Below are 17,809 nucleotides of genomic sequence, written 5' to 3' on the forward strand. Positions count from 1 at the left end.
TCCATTTTGAATAATTTGAAATTTCCCGCTATTTTTTTTTATTGACAATTCTAGATTTTTACCCGTTTTAAAAGGTAGCTTAAACAGTCTCAAACGTTGCTGTCAAACTGATTAACTGACACTGACGGTAGGTAGAGTAGAGTAGTGACAGTACTCAGCGGTCAATCAATGCCTATATACTTACTTTTTGAATCAAATCAATGTATGTTTATTTATGTATTTGTATTCCAATTTTCCAAATGGTTTGAGAAAATCAATTATAAATAATTGCAACATGTAACACATTATTAAGAAGTACACGCTTTTAAGGAGTAGTACCTACCTATATCTTATCATTCTTTAAGTCCAGTCTTGAGCGACATTTATACTCGGCTCGGTAATTATTTTCTGCTACTAGTCTACTACATAACAATGCGAGTAAGTATACATTTTTTAGTCTTTTACGGACTACTTCTTTTACACTAAATACTTGTTTTGCTTCGTATCTTCTAAAATGGCTCATGCTAGTCATGCTCTCATGCTAAAGGAATTACAATTCCAAACTTTTTTTTATTAGCCTATGTGTGGGTCCCACTGCTGGGCAAAGGCCTCCTCTCCCCCTTTTCAATTCCAAACATAGGCTAAAATAAAACATTTTTGCTCTTACAGGTCTGCAGGGTTTGTCTGACAACTGATTCAAAACTGTATAACATGGACGATTATAACTTAAAAACGCCTTATGAAGGACTAACAAAAATTAATGTAAGTATGTCTTTCCCATCACGGAACATGAAGCCGAAGCCAACACGTAGAGCCCTTTTGACACTTTAATGAAATGTGGGGGGTACACCGAGTGGATGCTGTCCTTGCCCGTGTAATGGGACGCACGCAGAGGCAGCACCCGCCAGGGTGTAAGGACTATTGAGAGTTGATGGAATCTAAAATTAACTAGGTTATTGGGTGAAAGTGATGGACTATGTACTGAGCTATGGGATATAATACCAGATGCCTGCCTAACAAAACGGTATGCAATTTTATTTTTGGCAAACGGTAAGTATATTATGTGATATCAGTGTTCTAATATCTTTGTTTTTTTGCTTTCTTTAGTGCAAGGATCGTTGGTGTGAACTGTTTCTTGCATCTCAATCTCTCATTAAGCCAAATGTGAGATGTAAATACACATTGGACCAAAAAATTGGAGAGGTGGAATAATAATATAACTTTATTATTAATAGGCCCCAGGTTTGGATACCCCAGTTCCCCACATTAGCCCTTGTTTGAAAGCAAGATATAGGTGCTGGACAAACTTCAAATTTTGTAAATAAAAAAATGGTTACCTTTAGTATAAGAATATGATTTTCAGTTGCCAGCAGATGGCTCACCCCACTCCCTGTGCTGGGAATGTGCCTTCAGGCTGCTGGCATGTGCTCGCTTCCAGCAGAAGGCCCTGCGCAGCCAGGCTCTGATGGCTAGCCTTTATAACCAATATGTAAGTTTTCTGTAGCAATACTACATAACTTGTAACAATGTATAAATATTATAGGACATTATTACACAAATTGAATAAGTCCCACAGTAAGTTCAATAATGTTTGTGTTGTACGGTACTTATGAATAAATAATAAATAAATCATTTTTATTTCGAGTAACTTTACAGACTCATATAGCTTGTGTTAGTAAGTACTTATAGCTATGTTAGTGCTTACATCTATCACTATATATACAGAATAATAATAATAATAATAAAATACACATAATATACACATAATAATAATAAAATACAAAGAAAAATACATGTTGCAAACAATGACAGGACATAAGTGAGTAGGTAACAACAGGCAGACTTATCTTATTAGAATAATTATTAACACAAAATTAACATTACAATAAATAATAAAAATAATAAAAATAAACAATATCGAAATGAACTGAGTTATGCTTCTAGAAGTACATGATGATATACATTATGTATAAATACTTTAATACATAGAAAACACCACAGATTATATAATACTAGGAAAACACCCATGAGACCCATGCTTGAAGTATTGTGATGTGAGATGATGGATCATAGGCTAGCTTATTAAGCAATTCATATATGGTAAACAATTAATTGTCAAAAAATGATAATATCTAGTTTTATATGTTTTGTTTTTATGTATTCTTGTTTTGTTAATTTGGTAAAATTTAATATCTCGGTGTATTGGTGTAAACTGTAATGCCGTGTAAATAAATGTGTTAATAAATAAATAAATGAGACAGGAACAAATATAAATAAATATAATAATAAACATGTGATGAACATGAATATTAGATAATATATGAGGCAGGGTTAAGACGCTCTATGACCATGTCGTGAAAAAGGCGCTGGCCCTTCAGGAAACTAAAAGAGGACCAGGGCGCCAGCCTGCTACTTGTTGGTCCACCGTGCTCGATGACCATGTCGTAAGGCGGTGGCCCTTCAGGAAACCAAAAGAGGACCAGGGCGCCGGCCTGCTACTTGGTGGTCCACCGTGTCAAAGGATTTAGAACGAGCCCAATTAAATCCACAGACAACCCAGGACAGAAGGTCCTGGCGCATGAGAACGAGGAGAGCCGACCCCAAATAATGGGATAAAGGCAAAGACGAAGAAGAAGAAGGGTTAAGACGCTCTAGTCCAGACAGGTCGTCTCGTCTAAGTATAGTATAGTAGTCAGACCCAAAAAACGATGGATGGATTGTGTGAAAGAGGATATGAGAAAAAAAGGAGTGAGTGCTGAGGTGACGAAAGATAGAGGAGAATGGAAGAGAAAAACATGTTGTGCCGACCCCACATAACGTGGGATAAGGGCAGGAAGAAGAAGAAGAGTCAGATACTAGGATAGGAACCGTTTGTATAAAGAAAACAAGGATGTTTTACTATTCTTTTGAAATGGGGCCTAATTTCTTCAATAATTCATAATCCATACTAATATTATAAATGCGAAAGTCTGTCTGTCTGTCTTTCTGTCTGTGTGTTCCCTCTTCACGCTTAAACCGCTGAATTGATTTAGATAAAATTTGTCATAGAGATAGGTTGAGTCCCTGAGAAGGACATAGGATAGTTTTTATCCCGAAAATTATCCCTTAAGAAAGTAAAAAGCGGGGTGGAATTGAGATAATTAATGAAGTGCCTGCTAATTTGTATGCATAATACTCTTATACTCAAATTGAATTGCTATGAGAATTTTTCCAGGCGCTATACTTACTTTAGCTGCTGTTAAGTGTGTTTAGTCCACGCAGACGAAGTCGCGGGCAAAAGCTAGTTTTATAATATTATGTAATTAATTTAATAATATTGCAGTGTAATGCAATTTATCATTTCAGGATTACATGCAGCAGCTGCAAACCATAGATCGTCAGAAACACAACCTCACATCCACCTTAGTTTGCAAATATTATGTAAATCACTATGTTTTAAAGTTACATGACACGGAAGGAACATATGAACAAGCACAAGAACCTATACAAGAAGTAAATATAAATGAAGTTACAAGCGATAATGAGCTGCATAGCGTACAATTTGATTTAGGTGCGTATTTTAATATCTATCCTCCTAAGTCCCAGCTTTTTTTAAACGTCATAGTCCTAGAGGCCTCTTGTTCATTTTTTTGCACATAATAAATATTTGCTGTCAGTCCTGAACAGACTATTTACAACTCTATGGACTGTCAGAATACTCCGCGCGAGCATTGAAATTTGAAAGAAATATGTACTATCGGTGCTTATTACTATAGTAATTTACTTAATGCTAGGACTGAAGGGTGACTTTTATAATGTACAAAATTTGGTACCGCAGGACTTAGGAGGCTATACAAATAATATATGTATAATTCAGCCGATCTATTTCCCTCTGCTGGGCACAGCCCTCCTCTCATACGCGAGCGGGTTGGGTACTTCACATACACCTTCCCTAACAGCATTAAAACGTCATTATGACCCCATAATTACGTCATTATGACGTCGCTGACGTCACTTTGCTACCTGGGTTATGACTTTTTAGGGTTCCGTGCCCTAAGGGTAAAAAGTGTAAAAACGGGACCGTATTACTAAGACTACACTGTCCATCTGTCTGTCACCAGGCTGTATCTCGTTAACCGTGATAGCTAGACAGTTGAAATTTTCAGTGTATTTCTGTCGCCGCTATAACAACAAATACTAAAAACAGAATAAAATACATATATAAGTGGGGCTCCCATACAACAAACGTGATTTATCTGCCGTTTTTTGCGCAATGGTACCCTTCGTGCGCGAGTCCGACTCGCACTTGGCCGGTTTTTCGCTTTCCTCTCTTTAATGGTTTCCTCTCGATGTTTTCCTTCACCAATAATATAATGCGTACATAAGTTCCGAAACAAACCGGCCAGGTGCGAGTCGGACTCGCCCACCGAGGGTTCCGTACTTTTTAATATTTGTTGTTATAGCGGCAACAGAAATACACCATCTGTGAAAATTTCCACTGTGATAGCTATCACGATATGAGGTACAGCCTGGTGACAGGCAGACAGACAGACGGACAGAGAAGTCTTAGTAATAGGGTCCCGTTTTTACCCTTTGGGTACGGAACCCTAAAAAGATCATCAGTAGCCAGGAATCGAACATACGACCTCTGGATTAGAAAGTAATTTTATTAATTATTAATTTTAGATCCTGAAACATCCAGCGATGAAGTTTTAGCTAAACAGAAAAAACCAAAAAAGAGTAAAAAGAAGAAAAAAGAACTTAAAATAGACAGAAGAAGGAAGCCAGCGAGTGAAGTGTTAAACGAAGCCTTATTTACTATCACTGACTTGACTTTTAAGGAGCAGTTAGAGGTGATAATGAGAAGGAAAGAGACAGCGAATTATAAGAATTCTGTTTTTAAATGTGAAGATTGTTTTAAAGGGTTTTTGGACGAGGACGCTTATAATAGTCATATTATTCGGCATACAGATGTAAGTATTATATTCATTCGTCATGATTTATTAGTAATTAAATTACCCTCCGCCCGCGTAGATGTCGTTAAACTTTCAACCCCATTTTCACCCTCTTTGGGCGAGGGGAGGTGAGGGGTTGATGTTAAAATATCCTTTTTAACCTCCTAAGGCCCAAGGTCCTATCTATAGTACTTCTTCAGTTCAATGAAATTTAAATCATATTTCATTGGAACAGAGTAGCTTTTGCTTTGTTTCGTTCAATTTTCAAACAACGCAAAATCGACTCTATTAAGCTACACTTTAGGTTCAAATTTCAGTGGCATTGGCAGTTGGCAATTTTGGATTTCTCATTTGTATGGCTGGGCCTTAGGAGAAATTAATAGAGAATTTAAGAATATATGTTTGAAATTTCAAGGTCCTATTTATCTTAATGATTTAGGCTGTGCGTTACAAACACCTCTGCATTTTTTTCTAAAAAAGGTTATCTAGATTTAGATTTATTTATTTCATAATATTAAATTACATTATAAATTATTTTAACTTAATCTATACGAATTTATATTATGATCGTCACTTATTATATACAAATGTCAATACAGATAAAAATTCATCACAAAGTCAAATAAATGTTGGGAAATAAATATACGATGTCAATATTAGCATGGTCACGAAAAAGATGTCAATATGGCTAGTTATACCTAGGTATCTCGTAATGGTCGTCAAATTATAGTACAATGCATTACAATATAAGAATAGGTAAGCAATATCATATATCATAAAGTAGAATGACCTACTAGCGCAATACGTTAGGGCAATATTGTGCATAATATATAATCTTATACCTTTAAACGAGAAATTCTTGTATATATATCTATATATATCGGGGATCTCGGAAACGTGTCTAACGATTTCCATGAAATTTCCTATATGAGGGTTTTCGGGGGCGTAAAGTCGATCTAGCTAGGTCTTATCTCTGGGCAAACACGCATTTTTGAGTTTTTATATGTTTTCCGAGCAAAGCTCGGTCTCTGTTGCGAACGCACGCAACCTCTTATTTGTAATGCAGTAGCTAAACGCAGCCGTCGGGCTTGCTTACTATGCGGAGGCTTATTTAAATGCACCAATAGGAGCGCTCCACATAACCTGTATCGCGACCAATTAGAGGCACCTAAATTTAGACTACCTTTTTACCATTCAAAATTAGCTTAATCACTTTCGCATCAGCCTCCATACTATTACCACCACTTCTACACTTTTAACCGTTTACGTCAACTGTACCTTGTAAAGTAACCAGCACCTATTGATTATAAGTTTACTTCAAATTGAAGTCTTTTTATTTGTCGTCGAGACCTGCACGGCGGCTACAGTCTCCCAGATATTTTATATGATACCTTTCAGTCATTATTATTCCTACAGTCAGCAGCAGAAGTATCTTAGCTTGTGTTCAGTTCATTTTGAACACCTCGCCCGAAGCCACTTCTGATGCTGATAGTACTGTTGCAGCAAAGCGGCACATTCGTATGCGAAGTGTGTAAAACACACTTTAAAATGCAACACGCGCTGCGCAACCACGCTGCTTCGCATGTGCAACAGTTTAGTTGCAAGTGCTGCGCTTATGTTACTACTAGGAGGTGAGTTCAGTCAAGCAATCAATCTATGTCTTTAGTATTATAAACTGAAATAGATATCATACACTAAAGAAGCAGTGCAGTTTAGTATATTGCTGCAATTTTCATTCTACCAGTTTATTTATTTATTTATTTTTACTTAGGGGTGCTGCTGAAGTCCGATCTCACCTTTCGAGACCATATTGTTTCAGTATGTAAGAAGGCTTTCCGAAATCTGGGGTTTGTAATGAGGCAGGCTCATGGGTTTACTAATATTAACGCGATACGTGTCTTGTACGAGGCAATAGTCAGGAGTCACTTGGAGGGTAATGCGGCAATCTGGAGTCCACACGAGTCAAAATATAGGTTAATGTTGGAACGCATCCAAAATAAATTTATTAGATTTATATATTTAAAATTATACGGAGTATACCCTTTTTATCCGTTAAAGTATCCTACGTTGTTCGTGTTAGGAATGGTAGGATACAATAAACTAGAAGTTAGAAGGGAGCTGGGGCTAGCTTCATATATATTTAAGTTGGTGCGGGGCAAGTTGTGCAACCCTGGAGTCCTGGCAGAGGTGCGTTTGAACGTACCAGATCGGTATGTGTGGCGGCGGCGGCGGCCGAGCCTGCTGGCCGAGCCGCTCGCTCGAACGCAACTCCTTCGCCAGGCCCCCTTTACGCGCGCAATTCGGACCCTTAATAGAGTAGCGATCGAGTTAGATTTGTTCTCTTGTTCTTTGAACGAACTCACAAGGGCTACGCTTTACGTATTGTGCTACTGTAATCTGTAAGCTAATGTAATGTACCTATTTTTTGTGTCAATTTCCATACTGTCGAATTAGGATTTCCTGTAATTGATGGTTGTGTGTATGTAAATAAATAATAATAAAAAAATTTTTTATACTACGTCGGTGGCAAACAAGCATACGGCCCGCCTGATGTTAAGCAGTCTCCGTAGCCTATGTACGCCTGCAACTCCAGAGGAGTTACATGCGCGTTGCCGACCCTAACACTCCTCTCCCTCGTCGAGCTCTGGCAACCTTACTCACCGGCAGGAACACAACACTATGAGTAGGGTCTAGTGTTATTTGGCTGCGGTTTTCTGTAAGGTGGAGGTACTTCCCCAGTTGGGCTCTGCTCGAGATCTGGAATGACATCCGCTGTCCTGTGCCCTACCACACAAAGCGAGATGTCATTCGCAGTGCCCATACCTCTCTTTTGGACATAGTTTAAGGACATACCCGGGTCCGGACGTAGTTATGGACATACCCGGGTCCAAATTTTCTGGGGGTATTTAATCTTTATTGCACAAAAGAAATACTTATCGTACAAAAGGTGGACTTAATGCCAAAAGCATTCTCTACCAGTCAACCTTAGGGCAAAGCAGAGAGATTGTGGGCGGTGCTACTACTACTAACAAAATATAATACGCAAAGCTAAATTAAACCAAAAATTAAAAGAAATGATTATATTAAAAGGCTAGACCATGTACTCTAATACATATACCTAATATATACAATATAATATATAAATTATAAAACTAAAACTAAGAATCCTATTTAAAAACGCTACTCTTTTGATATTTCTGAAAATTCTACATAGCCGTTTGTTAACCTTCTCGACGCCGTGTCAAACACAAAAGCTGTCACTCGGACGCCACGCCACTGAAGTGTCAAAACTGAAATTGAACTTTATACGAATGCACGTAGGTCTATGTTGCTCTGTGGTCTGTGACGGATTAATCGGTCTTTGGCGTTGGACCTACGCTGCCGATATATCCGTCATTGGCGTCCAAAAGGTTAACTGACTTCAAATTATTAGGAGGACGTTTTCAATTCGTAATTTTGTATGTGTCGAATGTAAAAAAATATATGTTCAAAATTGTTCACAGTAATAGGTCTTAAGGGGCCCACTGACTATCAGTTCGCCGGACGATATCGGCCTGTCAGTTGTTCGGAACTGTCAAATTTTTGTTCTAACTGACAGGCCGATATCGTCCGGCGGACTGATAGTCAGTGGCCCCCTTTAGGTTATAGGCTATGTTATAGACACACCTATAGTGATTTGTGCATTGTTTTATAGTAAATGGAACTGCTGATGAAGACCATAAAATAAAATGATGTCTTGTTTTATCAACATACCTTAGTTAATACAAAATTAACGTTAGTTATATTGTTCTAGACACGCGGCTAAACTACATGAAGGGTGGCACAACGGAACGCGTTATCAGTGCCCTCACTGTCAAGAAGACTTCGTGTAAGCATACTACAGTCTTGTTTTAATATGTATCTTATACCTTTAAACGAGCTATTCTTGTGTATATATTTCGGGATCTCGGAAACGGCTCTAACGATTTCGATGAAATGCTATGCTATGGGGGGTTTTCGGGGCAAAAAATCGATCTAGTTAGGTCTTATCTCTGGGAAAACGCGAATTTTTAAGCTTTTATATGTTTTCCGAGCAGGGGCGTAGCTAGAGGATATGGCGCCCGGGGCAGTCACCAAATTTGCGCCCCCTGACGACTGACAAAAGTTTCCGTGCTGCTGCCTTTTGCTCATTTTGGCGCCCTTGGATGGCGCCCGGGGCACTTGCCCCCTCTGCCCCCCCCCCCTAGTTACGCCACTGTTTCCGAGCAAAGCTCATTCTCCCAGATATTCGTTGTGTTATATGTCGTGGCATCACCGAATGGGCCCTACGAAACCTATCATTATGCTGAGTTTCGTCTATTTCATGATTCACACTTAATGTTCTGCTTTTGTTGTCTGTACATGTTTGTACATGTTTTGATAGCGTCACGAATAAATGTCTTTTATCTTACACTAAACTAATTTTAAAGATTTAACTCACGCGCTTTGATGCTTAACACTGATAGTGCTTGAAAATGGAAACCCAGGTTCTCTGAAAAGCCGCATTTGAGTCGCATTTCGTCCACTTAGTTTGTACATACACTTAGTTATTGTTAGTTGGTTAACACCTTGAAATCTGTTCACAAAAGTAATTTGTAACAAACTTTCAAATAATGAGCCAAAAAGCGATAAACATTTTAACGGTTTACCTACTTTTCGCCGAAAATTGTATTGCAGAATTTCACTTGGCAACCAACTTTTCGCCAAAGTTTCATTTGGCCGAATTTCATTTCGCAACTTTACATAATCCGACCTAACCTAACCCAACCTAGTACGGCATTTTCATTTCCCAACTATGGGGTTGGGAAATGAAATGGTTGCGAAGTAAGATTATGCCAACGATTGGTTTGTCAAATGAAACTTTGGCGAAAAGTTGGTTGCCAAGTGAAATTCGGCGAAATAAATTTCGCCAAAAAGGGAGTACTTACAGCCATTTTAACAATGAACTATTCTTATAAATACTTATGTCCATTCGCAGCAAGTTCTCAACCTACATGGGGCACATTCGCATCAAGCATCCATCGGACTGGGTGTGCTCCCTCTGCGGACATTCATTCGTGAGTGGAAAAGGTCTGCAGCTGCACAAGAAACTAAAGCATCGCTTTAACCACCAGCCGGTATCTGTCATTGATTGTTATTCATTTCATTTATTTTATTCACAAGCAATATTTTACATCGCATTCGCATTGGTCGATTCGAGTCGAGAGCGCTGGTGGCCTAGCGGTAAGAGCGTGCGGCTTGCAATCCGGAGGTCGCGGGTTCAAACCCCGGCTCGTACCAATGAGTTTTTCGGAACTTATGTACGAAATATCACTTGATATTTACCAGTCGCTTTTCGGTGAAGGAAAACATCGTGAGGAAACCGGACTAATCCCGACAAGGCCTAGTTTCCCCTCTGGGTTGGACGGTCAGATGGCAGTCGCTTTCGTAAAAACTAGTGCCTACGCCAATTCTTGGGATTAGTTGCCAAGCGGACCCCAGGCTCCCATGGAGCCGTGGCAAAATGCCGGGACAACGCGAGGAAGATGAGATGATTCGCATTGGTCGATTAGCACCTCACAAACCAAACTGTTTTTAGAGTTCCGTACCCAAAGGGTAAAAACGGGACCCTATTACTAAGACTTCGCTGTCTGTCTGTCCGTCTGTCACAGTTGAAATTTTCACAGCGATGGCGAAATACCGAAATTTACAAGAGTAAAAGAGAAAAAGGATTATGCTGCCATACATTAACCTGTCAATACATGAATATGTCTTTCTCTTACCCCTGGTCGTTCGGTTTCATGTCTATAACTACTATACTATGTCTATACCTATACACTTGCAGGTCGATGAGAACGGCCCGTACTGCCAACGGTGTGACGTCCGCTTCGCCTCGCAGGCTGCTCTAGACCAACATACCAAACTATCTCCTAGACACGATGCGTAAGTTACGCTCCGATGTGTGAGCGAAACAGCGCTATGCACGTATATAGTGATGCCTCGCTCGCACAACGGAGCGGCGTGCGGATCTGCCTCCATTGTGAAGACTGGCTGATGGGGAGTAGGTACTAGCTTCTGAGCAATGAGCATTGATGTCTTATGATAGTCAAATATTTAGGTAATTATTATTTGGTACCCCTGGCGTTTGAGACTACTGGGTGCTGGGGGTCAGAGGCTATTATTAGGGAAGTGGGACATCGCATCAGGGAGAAGGGGTCTGACGCCCGCGCGGGTTCGTACCTGGTATCTGGTGCAAAGGTTGTCCATCGCAATTCAACGTGGTAACGCGGCTAGTGTGATGGGCACCTTTGCGCAAGGGACAACTCGGCGGGGACTTCTGACTAGGCTTCAGTCTAGTCTTAAGTTATTATTGAATTGTTTTTTATTGTTATACTGACATTTATTGAATAAATTATAATTTTGATATTACCGATTATTTAAAAAAAACATCAAGGACTTCCCTTTTACAGTCACTTAACTGTTTCTGTCCCAAATTTAACATTTTTAATTATTTTTCATTTATGCATTTCCTTTTTCCCATTCTGTAGGGACAGGAAAGAAAACGGTTGTCGCAAGAGGGGACGGCGCATCGAAGACGAGTGTGACAGAGACGGCAAGACTCGTCGGAGCAGGACGGACAAGCCTGAGGGACCCATTCCGTGCGAACAGGTAGGTCACTTAACCACAGAACCATGAAGACAGTGTCAGGCGTGACTCACTCCGCGATTTCGTCGCGCCGCTACAAGTACATGCGGCCGCCCCCAGTTTTGGTGTCTAGCCATAGCAAAGATAGATATAACTCCGTAATAGATGGATACAGTCTGAGGAAAAAACGTGCCTCGAAAATCAAGAAAATTTGATTCTCGTTCAGAGGGCGCTACTAGCTTTGGCTTACTGTCGTATAGATGGCGTTGACGGTTTCGTTTGTTATTTAACAATTTTAACGCATATCAGTGAAAGAACATGGGTCAAAATCATAAAAATAATTAATGCAAATAAATAAATCAAATAATCCATATTTAAATACATTTTATCGTATTTTTATAAATATTTATTTTTAGTTTTAAAGTGTGTCGACAGATGGCAGTGAATTTACTGGGGTTACAAAATTTACTATGACAGTACCGCTCTAGTATAAGTTACTCTATGGCCATAGTAGTTGCCGCGCACCGCTACGGAACGGACGCCTGTTCGCGCTGGCGCCACCTCGCGGTCATATTTGTCGTTATAGACGCGTTTTGTTAGAGAGTGAATCTTCTGTATCTAGTACTATTATTTATTCTGTGACTGTGTGTGTTGTGAATATTGTGATTGGCGTATATTACATCAGGTTATTCATTTCAGAGTGCCAAATGCGACTTCCATTTTTCTGTATCGCTCTCATGTAACAAACATATGTTGCCTTATTATCACTAACATAGTATAAAACAAAGTCGCTTTCCGCTGTCTGTATGTCTGTCTCTATGTAGGCTTAGATCTTTAAAACTACGCAACGGATTTTGATGCGTTTTTTTTAATAGATAGAGTGATTCAAGAGGAACGTTTATATGTATAATTTGTACAGGTTTGTGTAAATTAGTTGAACTACCCGTGCGAAGCCGGGGCGGGTCGCTAGTCACATATAAAGAATGTGGTATTGAATAATTGTGCAATGGAAAGGCATGCAATAAATTGATATACCTACTCGTATGCATTGTTCAAATATAAACAAAAAACCGGCCAAGTGCGAGTCGGACTCGCGCACGAAGAGTTCCGTACCATTACGCAGAAAAATCACGTTTGTTGTATGGGAGCCCTACTTAAATATTTATTTTATTCTGTTTTTAGTATTTGTTATTATAGCGGCAACAGAAATACATCATCTATGAACATTTCAACTGTCTAGCTATCACGGTTCATGAGATACAGCCTGGTGACATACGGACGGCGGAGTCTTAGTAATAGGGTCCCGTTTTTACCCTTTACGTTGTACGGAACCCTAAAAATACCATCTTTAACCATACTTTTTTTGTTTTTTTAACCATACTTTTTGCTGATCTGGACTAAGAAATATCAAAAGTAGATGCTAACGTATGTATCTGTACTCTTTGATCAAGAAATACCCTTTTTCTAGTGTGACATGCAACTTCCGGACTCTCTCGCATACTACCGCCACTTCCGGCGAACACACCCGGACAAGAATCGAACCAACTACCCCTCGATGAAGACCAAAAGCATGTGCGAAGTGTGCGGGAAGATGTTCCAGGTATATAAAAATTGGGTTCCTTCGTCTGCATATAATAAGTATTTCTATGTGTAACCCATTTCCATAGTAAATTCCTCCCGCTTTTCACATTCATAATTTTGGGGATAAAACTATTCTATGTCCTTTCCCGCGATTATGAGTAAACTAACTTTTTACAAAATTTCATCTAAATTAGTTCAGCGGTTTGAATCAGTCGCGACATACCTGACATCTAGTGTCGAGTAGCAGTACTGATAATTTCGCTACTTGACGCTAGATACGACGAATAGCTACGAAAATAATAGTCGTTTTGGTAACAAAACTGATGTATGGAGTGAGCACTCCATGTCTACTTAATTCTCTTTGGTAGGGATAACATTTATACGAGAAGACACGAGGGTATCTTCCCGTGGCTGTGGCGTTGGTTTGAACCGGTGGTACTTTTTGTCATTTACACACATTTTTTTACAGAGTCTAGCCCTCCTCCAAGACCACAGCTCCACCCACACAGACGGCAAACTCTTCAAATGTCAGCAATGCGACAAAAGCTTCCAGCGGCGATACCGACTGATTGCTCACCGACGATTACACTCCACACGCCCGCAGCACGCTTGCACGGCTTGCGGCAAGAGGTTCTCTACAGCTAGCAACAGGACGAGGCATATGGCGGTAAGTGGCGTCTTATTGTGGCACAATACCTAGGTATAAAGTATGTAAGTGTGTGCGAAAGAGGAAAAGATGGATGGAAAGAGACGGCAAACTTCAAATGCCAGCAATGCGACAACTTTATCGCTCGAATATGCAAGAGTGACAGAGATGTTATAACGAAATTTCGATTTTCTTGTTTCGCGATAGACCCTTCGATTGTGGTAGTGGCGCCCTCTACGCAGAGTTTCGCGTAATATTCCATATTTACAACAATACAATATTTAAAATGTGTATTAAAAAAATATATAATGCTATTTTTCATAAGCAAAGATACACAATGGGTACACAATGTATTGACAACATTATTATAGGATTTTGTTTCTTGCAGAGTCATACCGGCCTAAAACCATACAAGTGCGAAATGTGCGGGAAGTGCTTCAAGCACGCGAGCGAGAAGCGTGCACACATCACGTACGTGCATCTCAAGAAACCGTGGCCCAAGCGTGCTCGGGGCAAGCACCGGGACACCAAGCAGGTCGGTAGTTAACTGACGATCCTAATAAATAAATGGGGCATTTGCTATGAAAAGGGACCTTATTACCGATGGCGCTTACGCCGCACAGCGTCGGGCGGCATTGTATTTATATCGGAGCATCGTTAATAATGGTGTAAGCGCCATCGACAATAAGGTCCCTTTTTATAGAAAATACCACAAATATATAGAATATCACAGAATAAATAATAGTACTACCGTACAGAAAGGAAACTTCCTACAAAACCGAAGTTTGACAGCGGTTCAGGGTCGAATCATGATGTTCCTTTCTAATATGTGACACTATCTCTTTCGGCTATTTAGGGTTGTCAAAATTCAGGTCATTATCTTATCTTTGGTCGTGCACGCAAAGGGACGTCAAGTTGTGCCAACCCCTTATAATTGCTCGGAGCAATGCTGAGCCGAACGGAGCCGAGTTTGCTCGAAGCTAGGAGTTTCGCACCCCTGCTATAGTCTGAATTTTATTCTTACAAACAACTGTCACTGTCAAAGTGACACTTGCAGGCAAATCAGGGGTTCTGAAAGTAAGGGCTCGCAGAAAAACTTAAAAATAAATGTAGGTAGCAAGAAATGACGAAGTTTTCCGGTAGCATACCTACATACTTACAAAAAGCACGATCAAATTGATAACCTCTACCTTTTTTGAAGGCGGTTTAAATTAAAGCCTTTAAAACCGAGTACGGCAGCACTATTGGTTTACATTAATAGGGGGTATTACTGCAATGTTCTGCTACCAGAGTGCAGCACTAGTCCGTTTAGTAAACCATAGAGTAACTTATACATACTGTGCCTTTAACAGTTTTATGACAAGTTTTCAGAGATAATAAAATATGACATTGATGCACCAAGGCAGTTTGTTTACAGAGAACCTACCGGGAAACGCGAATCCGAAATTTCGCTATCTGCCTCTTTATCGCTCAAATATGCAAGAATGACAGAGATGTTAGATAATGAAATTTCGATTTTCTTGTTTTGTGATAGTGATTGTGGTAGTGGCGCCCCCAGAGTTTCGCGTAATATTCGATATTCCATGAGAATAAAATTCAGACTTTAGTAAACTACCAGTAACCTCAATAAGGCTTGATATATAAAGTGGCAGTTACCTCAATTGTCTTGTACATACAGTAAGGAGCATGACACACTGCGTCCGATTCGCACGAGCGGGATGTCGCTATAATACGCGCATAGCGTTGTCTCGCTCAAACTTCGGAGCGACTTGCGAATCGGACGCAGTGTGCCATGCCCCTGCAACTCGCAGTCCCCGAATAAAATTCCTATTACACTAGGGGACCAGGGACAGGGCAGGACCAACTTGTTTTCAAACAGTTCATGGTTCTTTTTTTTTTTAATCTTCTTAGGCGGGTTTTACTGTATAATTTGTAGTAGAGTTACACCAAAGATAGATATAACTCCGTATTACGTAATAGATGGATATAAGCTAAGGAAAAAACGTGCCTCGAAAATCAAGAAAATTTGATTCTCGAACAGATGGCGCCACTACCTTTGGCCTACTGTCGTATAGACGGCGTTGACGGTTTCGTTTGTTATTTAACAATTTTAACGCATATGAGTGAAAGAACATGGTTCTAAATCATATGAAATAATTAATGCAAATGAAAAGTAATTTATCCATATATAAATACATTTTATGGTATTTTAAAACATCTTCATTTTTAGTTTTAGATGGCAGTGAATTTACTGTTGCTACAAAATTTACTATGACAGTACCGCTCTATCCTATTGTATCTAGTCATTAGAGCGAAGTGAGCAGAAAATGCTTCTAAGCGCGCACATAACTTATTAGCCGGGGCTCTAGACAGGTCGGTAGCTAATTTATGATCACTAACCACTAGACATACTATAGTTTATATTAGTTACACCACGTAAAACCATACAAGTGCGAAATGTGCTTAAAATAATTCGTTCGTTTTTTGTTTTGCTTAATTGTTTGTGCGAGTCAAACTCAAATTATGACGTGTATTTTTAGCCTTATCCTGCAGGCCTGAACTATTTATTATTAATAAATAATTTTAAAATTGATTTATTTAGATTTGTTTTATGAATAATTATTTTATAAACTTACCTTTTAACAAAACTAATTTAGTACCTAAATAAATACTCATTATCTTTACAGACGCAGCCTGCCCCGCTACAGCAAGAGATGGCGCTCGCGCAGCCGCTGTGGTGCGAAAACAAAATGGCCGCAGACAAGATGTACATCCTGTAAAGTTGGCTTATCATTTGTAATTTTCTTTTTTGTAAAATACAGAGGTATTATTAAATACAGTCATAGCCCCGCAAAACTCAACAATGAGTTTGACTGTGGGATCATCTGTCTCAAGTATGTCATATACCATTTACATCTCAGGCGTTTGATATAGATGTTGCACGTTGATTTTCTAGTACAGGCACAGAATAAGTAATAGTATTATCATACAGAACGGCCACGCCCCGTCCCGCCCCGACTCGAATTAACTCGCCCCGCGACACCAGATTGACGGCCGTTTGTCGGCCGCTCAGTAATGTTTTTTAAGCAACTTACTCACACAATGACGCATGCCGCGTGTACAGACGTGTCGTTCACACAGAGACGCAAGTGATTTTTGATGTATAACGTGTCCGCCCTGTGGTACAGGGGTCGACAAACCGCGGCTCGCCCACCGCATGCGGCTCTTTGAAGGTACAAAAAGCCACACAATAAATTAAAAAAATTACACGACTGCATACAAACATGTATGCAGGGGTGCTAAGCGAATAGTTTTGCAGACTGTACATAAATAGAATTAAGTTGGTAAATAAATACCTTGTTTTAATAAGTTTTGTACCATTGGCTCATTAATCTGATTATTGTTATTTTATTTATATTTTTAAAGTATTGTAACTCACATAGTTTTAGGGGATAAAGATCTCAGTAGGATCCCTATATTGTAATGTATTGAGATGTGCAATACAATGTAATTATTATTTATAGATGAAGTAATAAGAATTTTGAATGGCATCCAGAGGTTATGTATACATAATAATAAACGTTTAATATTGAATATTTTATTGTAATTTATTATTGTTCCAATATATCCCAGCCATTCATGTCACTGGTCTTTTTTTTTTATGATGTATAGGCAGGCGTTTGACCACGATCCCACCTGATGGTAAGTGATGATGTGGTCTACGGTGGAGCACGCTTACCTATGAGATACCTATTAACTCTTATTTGACTAATTGTAAAATTGTAAGTTACAAAGGGCGCACCACGAAACGATTTTCTACACAGTTAAATAATTAATAAGTTTTTGGCAAAAATATTATTTTTGCCAAACCGCCGACGTACAATAGGATAAGGCAGGGGTCACCAATTAGTTGCTTCAGGGGTCCGGTTCTTAGAATAAAATGACCATCGCGGTCAGTTTCTCATTGAGTTTATTAAATAAGCAAAAAAATAAAAAAACGTCGGCGGTCCGGATGCGGACCGCGGCC

General features: G+C 39.4%; 1 protein-coding gene across 1 annotated transcript; it reads left to right on the forward strand.

Moving 5' to 3' along the window:
- The first annotated feature begins 165 nt into the window (after positions 1-165).
- On the forward strand, positions 166-17,341 carry LOC134753324 (zinc finger protein 737-like). Its single transcript, XM_063689182.1, has 14 exons — positions 166-417; positions 649-741; positions 1,343-1,468; positions 3,325-3,529; positions 4,645-4,931; positions 6,417-6,544; positions 8,707-8,781; positions 9,910-10,048; positions 10,756-10,853; positions 11,459-11,579; positions 13,024-13,155; positions 13,606-13,803; positions 14,171-14,317; positions 16,470-17,341. Exons 1-14 carry the CDS (start codon positions 412-414, stop codon positions 16,560-16,562), a joined length of 1,848 nt encoding a protein of 615 aa, XP_063545252.1. The 5' UTR covers positions 166-411; the 3' UTR covers positions 16,563-17,341.
- The last annotated feature ends 468 nt before the right edge of the window (positions 17,342-17,809 follow it).

Source organism: Cydia strobilella, chromosome 26 (assembly GCF_947568885.1).
Source record: "Cydia strobilella chromosome 26, ilCydStro3.1, whole genome shotgun sequence".
In the NCBI taxonomy this organism is placed as follows: domain Eukaryota; kingdom Metazoa; phylum Arthropoda; class Insecta; order Lepidoptera; family Tortricidae; genus Cydia; species Cydia strobilella.

Bases quoted from the DNA above. Each gene is read 5' to 3' on its own strand.
- LOC134753324 (XM_063689182.1), top strand. The intron at 4,932-6,416 runs GTAAGTATTATA...GTACTGTTGCAG, and splicing joins ATATTATTCGGCATACAGAT to CAAAGCGGCACATTCGTATG. The intron at 14,318-16,469 runs GTCGGTAGTTAA...TTATCTTTACAG, and splicing joins AGCACCGGGACACCAAGCAG to ACGCAGCCTGCCCCGCTACA.